Raw genomic sequence first — 12221 nt, 5'->3', positions numbered from 1 at the left:
CTTTTGTAAGGAAGATTGCACTCTGACTGTCACAAAATACTGTACTGATTTGAAGGTCTTCATTGAGTCCACTAAAGAGTCCCTTTAACCAAATAGCTTCTTTACAAGCCTTAGTAACCGCCATGTACTCAGCTTCAGTGGTATACAAAGTGACTGTAGTTTGCAAAGTTGCTTTCCAATTGATTGCACAACCTCCGATTGTAAAGATATAACCTGTGAGAGATCTTCTTCTATCAAGGTCTCCAGCAAAATCAGCATCAACATATCCAATGACTCTATCTCTAGTTCTTCCAAACTGTAAGTAGACATCAGTAGTACCTCGTAAGTATCTTAAAATCCACTTAACTGCTTTCTAGTGTTCTTTACCGGGATTTGTCATGTATCTGCTAACTGCACTGACTGCATATAATAAATCTAGACGTGAACAAGCCATTGCATACATGAGAGATCCCACTACACTAGAGTATGAAACATGTGATATGTACTCAATCTCATCATCTGATTATGGAGACAAAGCCAATGAAAATCTGAAATGGGCTGCTAAAGAAGTACTAATAGGCTTAGCACTCTGCATATTGAACCTGCAAAGAACTTTCTCAATGTACCATTTCTGACTTGGGTACAATTTACTTGCTTTTTTTATCTCTGAGAATATTCATACCGAGTATCTTCTTTGCTGGTCCCAAATCTTTCATCTCAAATTCTTCGCTTAGTTGGGCTTTGACATTTCTTATCTCTCCTTTATCTTTTGCTGCTATCAATTTGTCATCAACATAAATAAGTAGATATACGAAAGAACCATCACAGTTTTTCTTAAAGTAAACACAACTGTCAAAACTATTTCTTTTGAAATCATGAGAAGTCATAAAGGAATCAAACCTCTTGTACCACTATCTTGGTGACTGTTTCAAACCGTAAAAGGACTTTTCAGCAAGCAAATATAGTCCTCTTTTTCTGAGACTGTAAAACTCTCTAGTTGTTGCATGTAGATGTCCTCCTCAAGTTCTCCATGCAGAAATACAGTTTTTACATCTAACTGCTCAAGCTCCAAATCATGCATTGCCATAATACCAAGCAAGCTCGAATCGGACTATGCTTCACAACTGGGGAGAACACTTCTATGAAGTCCACTACTAAAATTTGACTATAACCCTTTACAACAAACCTTGCTTTATATCTGGGTTCTTCAACTCCTAGAGTCCCTTCTTTCTTTTTAAACACTCATTTACAATGAACAACCTTTTTACCTTTAGGAAATTTCACAAGATTCTATGTTCTGTTTTTATGGAGTGATTTCATCTCCTCTTGCATAGCAAACATCCACTTTTCTGAGTCTTCACAGCTAACTACCTCAGAATAATTAGATGGCTCTTGGTTTGCATCTATATCTTCAGCCACATTTAAAGCATAAACAACTAGATCAGCCTCGGTATACTTCTTTGGTGGTTTAATTTATTTTCTAGTTCTGTTTTTGACAATAAAGTATTGTGGTGAATAAGCAATTCTATTCTCAATTTTTGTACTGGCTTGAGAAGTAGACTCTGTATTAATCTGATGCTCCACCTGCTTTTGATTTTCTTTACTGGAAGAGTCTTTAAGAGATAGGTTAGGTAGCATAGTAGTTTCATAAAAAACGACATCTCTGCTAATCACAACTTTTTTATTTTCAGGACACCATAACTTATACCCTTTTACACCAACTTTATAACCAAGAAAAACACATTTAATGGATCTTGGTTTCAATTTCCATTATCAACATGAGCATATGCAGGACACCCAAAGATCTTTAAGTCAGAATAATTAGCAGGATTATCAGACCATACCTCTTGTGGAGTCTTTTTCTCAATGGGAATGGATGGAGATCGGTTAATAAAAAAACATGCAGTAGAGGCTGCTTCTGCCCAAAACAACTTTGGTAAGTTGGCATTTGACAACATACATCGAACCTTCTCCATGATCGTTCAGTTCATTCGTTCTGTAACGCCGTTTTGTTGTGGAGTATGACGAACTGTCAAGTGTCTCATGATCCCTTCTGACTTCCACAGTTTATTAAACTCATCAGAACAGAACTCTAAGTCATTATCTGTGCAGAGGTAATTTATTTTTTTGTCTATTTTTTAATCATAATTTTCCAAGACTTAAATACGAAAAACACATCGCATTTCTGCTTCAGGAAGAACACCCAAACTTTCCTGGAAAAATCATTAATAAAAGTTAGCATATAATTAGCTCCACGTCTCGAAGGCACTCTAGATGACCCCTACAGATCAGAATGAATATACTCCAACGTTCCCTTCGTGTTATGGATTCCTCTGGTGAATCGAACTCTCTTTTGCTTCCTAAAAACACAGTGTTTACAGAACTTCAGTTTGCAAATTCCTTGCCCATCAAGAAGTCCTCTTTTGCTCAATTCTACTATGTCATTCTCACTCATATGCCCTAGGCGCATAGGCCAAAGTTTAGTAATGTCATCATTTGACAAGGAAGAGGAAGCGACAGCTGCATCACCAATAACAGTAGAACCCTGCAAAACATATAACTTGGTAGTCTTTCTCTGGCCTTTCATCACAACAAGGGAACCTTTGAAAATCTTTAAAACTCCACTTTCAGCATGTATCTGTACCTTTTGAATCAATAATACTTAACGAAATTAAATTTCTTTTCAATTCTGGAACATGTTGTACGTCATTAAGTGTTCTGGCAACTTCATCAAACATATTCATTATAATTGTAACGGCCTAATTTTCAGTGGTGTCGGAAATGGTGATTTGAGATCACTAAATTCGACAAATAAGATTGAATAAGATAGTAATTTAATATTTATGAGTCAAGTAAGAATTTAGAAGAATTTATGAAATGGTGAAATTAGTGAATTAAAAGAATTTATTAGGTCAAACGAGTCAAAAATGAGGTATCGAGACCTCAAAGTTGAAAATTGAGCTATAAATATTTTTATAAATATTTATGGAGTGTCATTGAGTTAGTATTAAAGTTTCGTTAGAAAATTTTAACGTTGGGATGGCTAATTAATTAAAAAGGACTAAATTGAAAATAGCGCAAAATTTGTTAAATTGTGAATAAATAGCTTAAGTATTTAAAAAGATGGATTTAAAGAGCAATTAGACCCAAAGGTTAATGGCTGGACGGTTTGGGTATGAAATAAGCAAAAAAACAATGTGAACAAGGGGTAAAATTGGAAATAGCATAAAAGTTAATAGTTAAATAATGATGTAATTGAAAAATCTAGACATTTCTTCATATTTCTCAGCCAAAACGCCATAGAAGGTCTGGAGAAATCTGGTTTTTCATATTTTTACATCATGTGAGTTTAATTCTTACTTTTCTTGATAATTTTTATGTTTTTATGACTTTTACAATTAGGTCCACTTGTAGAATTCATTAGTTTTTGATTTTATGGGTGAAATTGGAAGTTACCCTGGATGGATAAGGGAATTTTATGATGAATTATTATGAAATTTAAGTTCTAGTTTCATATTAAGGTGGTTTTATTAAGTGATTTTGATAGGAAATGATATTTAGGACCTAATTGTGAAAAAGTTGTGAATTGAAGATTTCTGTTGAAATTAAGAATATAAAAGGTTTTGAAATAGTTTATAATGATAAAATAAAGTGTTAATTGAGAAAAATTAGTTCAATTGATGGGTGAATTGAGCAGGGACTAAATTGTAAAAACTATAATTTTTGGGGTAAAAGTGCAATTTTGAAATTTGAACAGCATAAATTGTGAAGTGAAATAGAATTGAAATGGATGCTAATGAAGGAATGATTTTATAATTATAGATCAAGAAAACGAACTGAATCGTGGAAAGGAGAAAATTCAAGAATAGTCCCTGAATTTCTACGACTTTTGCAAATTAGTCCAGGTAAGTTCATATGGCAAAGTTCAATGTTTTGATATGAAAATCTTATGATTGTTAAAGTATTTTATTGTTGATGAATACTATCAATTTGCATTAACTGATGAATAATGTGTAACTAAAAGTACAAATTAGTAGGAACAATGGATTTGAGTGCTTCTATTCTGTGACCCTGATGAATTGACGAAAAATATGTGATAAGTGTGCCCGTTTAAGACCATAGCTGGGCTATGGCATCGGTGCAATGTGATAATGTGACTCCGTATAAGACCATAGTTGGGCTATGGCATCGGTATAATGTGATAATGTGATTCCGTATAAGACCATGTCTGGGATATGGCTTCGGTATGATATGTGAACCGTGTGAGACCATGGCAAGGCTATGGCTTCGGTGTGTGATGCGTAACAATGTGAAAGTCCATAGTTTACTATGGCAATGTGATAATGAAGCACTCAATTCCCTTATTATTCCTTAAATTGACAATGAAGTAAATGAGAAATGGGCCTACGGGAGTTAAATTGTGAGTAGCCATATGGAAATTATTCCAATGAGTTATTAATGAAATTGTGATTTGGAGGATGAAATAGTTAAACTAATAGATATAAGATTGTGTACGATATTTGATATGATTTGTGTTTATATGCCTATGAGCTTACTAAGCTTCAATAAGTTTACTTGTGTGTGTTTAATATTTTTATGTAGATTGACTTGAAGTGAAGTGGGTAGATCGGATCAACACAACAGGGCACACTATTCAGATCAATTCTGGTAGTTTTTGTTTTATGTTTAAAGATTTATATGGCATGTATAGAGTTTTAATGAATTGAAGTAAAGATGTTATGAACTAGTTAACAATATTTGTACTAAAACAGTTTTTGGTAAGTAGCAGTAGTTTGACTTTGAAAATTCACCATAAATTGTGGAAATTGAGTTAAGGGCTGGGAAAAAAATGATATTAAAGCCTAATGAGTCTAGTTTCATATAGAGGAAACGGTGCATGCAATTGGATTTTATGTTATGAGATATTTAAATTGTGGTGAGACAGAGTCTGAATGACTTCGAGTTCCCCTGTTCTGATTTTTAGAAAATCATTAAAAATTTCACAAAAATAATTATGAGCCATACTATATATGTATAGATTCCTCATTGGGTCTATTTTTAATAGAAACAAACGGCATGGTTATTTGAATTTTGTATAGAGAGAAATTTGGTTCGTAGTGCACAGGGGTCAAAGTAGCCAAACCCTGAAACAGGGGAGGATTTAACTAATAAACTGTACTAATTGGACCAACCAAAAATTATAAAAAAAAATTGGTAAGTAGATATATGAGTATAAATTTGGGGAAAATTTATAGATTTGGGTTTCGAGTTTTATAACTCGAGATATGAATTATTTAGCAACTATGACGCAGTTGGACAGCTTGTCTGAAAAGTATGATATAAATTATCTAAATTTGGTTAAGTGCTCAAATAAGTTTAGTAGTGCCTTGTGCTCGACTCCGGCAACGGTCTCGGGTAAGGGGAGTTACAATAATTGTTCCAACACCTGCGATTTTACATGAAGCATTATTTCTCATCAAAGCAAGACCTTCAGACATTATTTCGTAAGTTGTAAACCAATCCCAATTGGGACTTGTGTGAAAGTTGTAGCCTGAATCAAGTATCCACTCATCTCTTGTAAGCTTATTGAAGCTTAGTAAGCTCATAGGCATATAAACACAAATCATATCAAATATCGTACACAATCATATATCTATTAGTTTAACTATTTCATCCTCCAAATCACAATTTCATTAATAACTCATTGGAATAATTTCCATATGGCTACTCACAATTTAACTCCCTTAGGCCCATTTCTCATTTACTTCATTGTCAATTTAAGGAACAATAAGGGAATTGAGTGCTTCATTATCACATTGCCATAGTAAACTATGGACTTTCACATTGTTACGCATCACACACCGAAGCCATAGCCTTGCCATGGTCTTACACGGTTCACATATCATACCGAAGCCATATCCCAGACATGGTCTTATACGGAATCACATTATCACATTATACCGATGCCATAGCCCAGCTATGGTCTTATACGGAGTCACATTATCACATTGCACCGATGCCATAGCCCAGCTACGGTCTTAAACGGGCACACTTATCACATATTTTTCGTCAATTCATCAGGGTCACAGAATAGAAGCACTCAAATCCATTGTTCCTACTAATTTGTACTTTTAGTTACACATTATTCATTAGTTAATGCAAATTGATAGTATTCATCAACAATAAAATACTTTAACAATCATAAGATTTTCATATCAAAACATTGAACTTTGCCATATGAACTTACCTGGACTAATTTGCAAAAGTCGTAGAAATTCAGGGACTATTCTTGAATTTTCTCCTTTCCACGATTCAGTTCGTTTTCTTGATCTATAATTATAAAATCATTCCTTCATTAGCATCCATTTCAATTCTATTTCACTTCACAATTTATGCTGTTCAAATTTCAAAATTGCACTTTTACCCCAAAATTTACAGTTTTCACAATTTAGTCCCTACTCAATTCACCCATCAAATGAACTAATTTTTCTCAATTAACACTTTATTTTATCATTATAAACTATTTCAAAACCTTTTATATTCTTAATTTCAACAGAAACCTTCAATTCACAACTTTTTCACAATTAGGTCCTAAATATCATTTCCTATCAAAATCACTTAATAAAACCACCTTAATATGAAATTAGAACTTAAATTTCATAATAATTCATCATAAAATTCCCTTATCCATCTAGGGTAACTTCCAATTTCACCCATAAAATCAAAAACTAATGAATTCTACAAGTGGACCTAATTGTAAAAGTCATAAAAACATAAAAATTATCAAGAAAAGTAAGAATTAAACTCACATGATGTAAAAATATGAAAAACCAAATTTCTCCAGACCTTCTATGGCGTTTTGGCTGAGAAAATATGAAGAAATGTCTAGATTTTTCAATTACATCATTATTTAACTATTAACTTTTATGCTATTTCTAATTTTGCCCCTTGTTCACATTGTTTTCTTGCTTATTTCATACCCAAACCGTCCAGCCATTAACCTTTGGGTCTAATTTCTCTTTAAATCCATCTTTTTAAATACTTAAGCTATTTACTCACAATTTAACAAATTTTGCGCTATTTTCAATTTAGTCCTTTTTAATTAATTAGCCATCCAAACGTTAAAATTTTCTAACGAAACTTTAATACTAACTCAATGACACTCCATAAATATTTATAAAAATATTTATAGCTTGATTTTCAACTTTGAGGTCTCGATACCTCATTTTTGACCCGTTTGACCTAATAAATTCTTTTAATTCACTAATTTCACCATTTCACAAATTCATCTAAATTCTTACTTGACTAATAAATATTAAATTACTATCTTGTTCAATCTTATTTTTCGAATTTAGTGATCTCAAATCACCATTTCCGACACCACTGAAAATTAGGCCGTTACATCTCTCCCCCCTTTAAAAATTTCGTCCTCAAAATTTGTTACCTGAAAACAAATTTGGATACTGTGATCTCATTGACTCCTTTGTTTCCCAGGTTGCCTCCTCCAATCCATGTCGATGCCATAACACTTTTACTAACGGTACTCGTTTATTCCGTAGTTCTTTAACTTCCCGAGCTAATATTTTCACTGGTTCATCCGAATAAGTCATATCTGATTGTAGCTCTATCTCAGTATGAGGAATCACATGTGAAGGGTCTGATCTATATCGTCTCAACATAGATACATGAAATACATTATGGATCTTCTCAAGTTCTGGAGGCAAGGCCAATCTATAAGCTACCGGACCGATCCTCTCAATGATTTTGTATGGTCCGATAAATCGTGGACTAAGCTTTCCTTTTCTACCAAACCGTAAAACTTTCTTCCACGGAGAAACTTTAAAGAATATACGATCACCCACATTGAACTCTATATCTCTTCTTTTCAAATCTGCATACGACTTTTGACGATCGAAAGCAGCTTTCAAACTTTCCCGAATAATCTGAACTTTCTCTTTAGTTTCCCGAATTAAATCCACTCCGACTAATTTCGATTCACTTAATTCTGACCAATACAACGGGGTTCTGCACTTCCTTCCATACAGAGCTTCAAACGGTGCCATTTTGATACTAGCTTGATAACTGTTATTATAAGCAAATTCAGCTAAAGGTAAGTACCTTTCCCAGCTGCCACTGAACTCGAGTATACAACACCTTAACATATCTTCCAAAACCTGAATCACTCGCTCTGATTGTCCATCTGTCTGAGGGTGAAAAGCTGTACTAAATTTTAACTTAGTACCTAAAGCTTCCTGTAGTTTATTCCAAAATCTCGAAGTAAACCTCGGATCTCGATCAGAAATAATTGATGTCGGCACCCCATGTAATCTCACAATTTCTGACACATATAATTCTGCTAACTTATCAAGTGAAAAATCTGTTCTGACCGGAATAAAATGCGCTGATTTAGTGAATCTGTCTACTATCACCCAAATCGAATCTTTTTCTTCAGAGTCACTGGCAATCCAGATACAAAATCCATCGTCACATGTTCCCACTTCCATTCTGGAATCATTACGGGTTGTAACAAACCTGTAGGCACTTGATGTTCAGCTTTTACCTGTTGATAGATTAAACATTTTGCCACAAATTCACAAATTTCCCGTTTCATACCAGGCCACCAATACATTTTTTTCAAATCACAATACATTTTCGTACTACCCGGATGAATCGAGTACATACTACTATGAGCCTCTGATAAGATATCCTTCTTCAATTCTAGATTATTCGGGACACAAATTCTATTACGATGGTATAACATACCACTATTATCAATAGAGTAATCTAAGTTCAAATTATCCCGAACCATTTATCGTTCCAACACCAAATTCGGATCTTCATCTTGCAATTCCCGAATTCGTTGAAAGAATACTGGTTTTGTCTTTAATTCAGCTAATATAGAACCATTTTCATTAACAGACAAATGAGCATTTAACGCCCGAAGAGCAAATAATGATGATTTCTGACTAAGTGCATCTGCCACTACATTTGGCTTACCTGGATGATAATCAATGATAAGATCGTAATCTTTCAACAGCTCTAACCATCGCCTCTGTCTCAAATTCAGCTCTTTCTGTGACATTAAATATTTCAAACTTTTATGGTCTGTATACACATAACATTTCTCTCCATATAGGTAGTGTCTCCAAATTTTTAAAGCAAATACTATGGCAGTTAATTCAAGCAAACTTCGCACTTCCGTAACATTCTTTGGAGTTTTCCAATTAATCACCGCTGACACCTTACTCGGATCTACCCGTATACCATCAACTGACACAATGTGACCCAAGAATCCCACATCATGAGGCCAAAATTCACATTTACTAAATTTTGCATATAACTATTTTTCCCTTAATATCTGTAGTACAATTCTCAAGTGCTGAGCATGCTCGGATTCTGTCTTTGAATAGATCAGTATATCGTCAATAAACACAACCACAAATCTATCCAGGTAAGACTGGAAAATTCGATTCATTAAATCCATAAAAGCAGCAGGAGCATTTGTCAAACCGAATGGCATAACTAAGAACTCATAATGACCATACCGAGTTCTAAAAGCTGTTTTCGGTACATCACATTCCTTTACCTTTAACTGATAATACCCAGATCTGAAATCTATTTTTGAAAACACTGTAGCATCCTTAAGCTGATCGAATAAATCATCAATATGAGGCAAAAGATATTTATTTTTAATTGTTACCTTATTCAGCTGCATGTAATCTATGCACAGCCTCAATGAACCATCCTTCTTTTTCACAAATAAGACAGGTGCACCCCATGGTGACATACTCAGTCTGATAAACCCTTTGTCTAACAGTTCTTGCAACTGCGCTTTTAACTCTCTTAATTCTGCTGGAGCCATTCTATACGGTGTCACTGATATGGGAGCTGTTCCTGGAAGGACATCTATCACGAACTCAACTTCTCTATCGGGTGGTAAACCTGGTAATTCTTCAGGAAATACATCCATGAATTCATTTACAACAGATAGTTGCTCTAACTTTGATTTAGAACTTTGAGTATCAAGAATATAGGCTAAATAAGCCTCATTTCCTTTATGCAACAATTTCTGAGCAGACATAAAGGAAATCATTCTAACCATGTCATCCAAATTCCCAGACTCAACCAAAACAATATCTCCTGTTTGACATTTCAAGCTAATTCGTTTTTCTCGACAATTCACTACCGTGTCATGTTTCATTAACCAGTCCATGTCCAAGATAATATCAAATTCACGAAAGGGTAGCAGCATCAAATCAGCGGGGAAATCACAGCCCTTAACTTTCAGTGGACAGTTATGACATATTAAATTAACTACCACACTTTGACCTAACGGATTTGTAACTTGTACATCATAATCAGTAGGCTCAACAAATAAGTTCTTTTCAGATGCTAACATAGTGCAAATATATGAATGAGTAGACCCAGGGTCTATTAAAGCATACACAGGAACATCATAAAGATAGAAAGTACCAGCAATTACATATGGAGCTGTTGCTTCTTCTCTCGCTCGAATGGCATAAGTACGAGCAGGAGCCCTAACTTCTGATCGGCTAGCAGTATCTTTCATACCCGAACGAGTAGCCCCTGTAGCACTGCTCTGACCATAGCGTCTTCCTTTTTGAGGAAGAATTTTCTGTTTCTCCCTCTGTTCCACTTCTTCTACTTGTAATTGGGGACAATCACGAATAAAGTGATCAGTGGCCCCACATTTATAACAAGCCCCTAACTTACTTCTACATTCACCAGGGTGACTTCTTCCACAATGTTGACACTTAGGCCTTTGGGTATTTTGTACACTACCCACACTAACAGCAGGTCTGTCAGATGCTTTGTAATCAGATTGTCTTGGCCTACTTTTTCCTGATCTTTCCGGTACTGAAGTGGCTCGACTGAATTCCTCTTTAAATATCTTCACTGGTAAAGCCGAAAATGACTTAGATGCACTTCTTTTGAAAGATTCTTTACTTCTTCTATCTCGTTGCATCTTTTTATTATATACTTCTTCAAGCTTCTGAGTACGATCTGATAGAACAACAAATTCTCGTATCTCAATGCCCCCTATCATCATTTTAATCTCATCATTAAGCCCTTCTTCAAATCTGATACACATTTCTTCTTCTGTGGGTATTATATCTCGAGCATATTTGCTCAGATAAACAAATTCTCTTTCATATTCAGCCACTGACTTGTTTCCCTGTCGCAAGTCGAGAAATTCTCTTTTCTTCTTATCCAAATATCTTCTACCGACATATTTCTTCTTAAATTAATTTTGAAAAAATTCCCAAGTGATCTTCTCAGCCGGTACAACAGCTTCTATTGTTTCCCACCAGTTATAAGTTTCTTCTTTCAATAATGACGCGGCACATGTTAAGTAATCATCTGGTGAGCACGCCATTTGCTTAAAAACCCTCATTATACTTTGTAACCAATATTCAGCTTTAACGGGGTCATCATCTGTTCTTCCCCGAAATTCTTCAGCCCATGTTTTCTGAGCTTTTCAAATGGAGAACGTTTGCCAGATTCAGTTGTCGGAGGAGGTGGAGGAGCAACCGGGGGTACTACAGATGTTGAGATAGAGGGAGGAGGTTGTGCAGTCTGATTTCTTTCTTGCACATTCTCATTATACCACTGATTCATGAATCCATAAATCATATTTTTGAGTTTTTGTTCTCGCATCAATGAAATCGGAGCTTCACTACTTGTTCCTTGTTCAGAGGTTTGTACTCTGCTATTAACTTTTTCTTGCTCAGTTTGTTCTGGTCTATCTGAAATCTTTTCAAATCGAAGATAATCTATAATAAAAACAAGGATTAGATCGGATCATACACAGCACACTATCACAGATTTAGATGGTATGTAATTCTAGACACTTTTCACATCATACATATTCCGAGAATCGGCTAAACCGAAGCTCTGATACCAATAAATGTAACGCCCCTTACCCGAGACCGTTGCCGGAGTCGAGCACAAGGCACTACTAAACTTATTTGAGCACTTAACCAAATTTAGATAATTTATATCATACTTTTCAGACAAGCTGTCCAACTGCATCATAGTTTTTAAATAATTCATATCTCGAGTTATAAAACTCGAAACCCAAATCCGTAAATTTTCCCCGAATTTATACTCATATATCTACTTACCAATTTTTTTTATAATTTTTGGTTGGTCCAGTTAGTACAGTTTATTAGTTAAATCCTCCCCTATTTCAGGGTTTGGCTACTTTGACCCCTATGCAC

At 34.8% G+C, this 12221-nt stretch overlaps 1 protein-coding gene across 1 annotated transcript; it reads right to left on the bottom strand.

Annotated features, from left to right (window-relative positions):
• Positions 1-8788: 8788 nt before the first annotated feature.
• Positions 8789-11092, bottom strand: LOC121228872 (uncharacterized). Its single transcript, XM_041111877.1, has 4 exons — positions 10453-11092; positions 10059-10371; positions 9769-9905; positions 8789-8871 (listed from the first exon to the last, which is right to left on the bottom strand). The coding sequence occupies exons 1-4, from the start codon at positions 11090-11092 to the stop codon at positions 8789-8791; spliced, it is 1173 nt and encodes a 390-aa protein (XP_040967811.1).
• Positions 11093-12221: the final 1129 nt, after the last annotated feature.

The sequence above is a fragment of the Gossypium hirsutum genome, chromosome A05 (assembly GCF_007990345.1).
Source record: "Gossypium hirsutum isolate 1008001.06 chromosome A05, Gossypium_hirsutum_v2.1, whole genome shotgun sequence".
Taxonomy (NCBI): Eukaryota; Viridiplantae; Streptophyta; class Magnoliopsida; order Malvales; family Malvaceae; genus Gossypium; species Gossypium hirsutum.
The sequence above is the reverse complement of the archived record's forward strand: the minus strand, read 5'-3'. Positions and strand labels throughout refer to the sequence as shown.

Coding starts and splice junctions, on each gene's coding strand:
- LOC121228872 (XM_041111877.1), bottom strand. CDS start 11,092: ATGTGTATCAGATTTGAAGAAGGGCTTAATGATGAGATTAAAATGATG. Junction 9,906..10,058: donor GTTAGAATGATTTCCTTTAT/GTCTGCTCAGAA, acceptor ACCACCCGATAG/AGAAGTTGAGTTCGTGATAG. Junction 8,872..9,768: donor CAAAGGGTTTATCAGACTGA/GTATGTCACCAT, acceptor GTTCTATATTAG/CTGAATTAAAGACAAAACCA.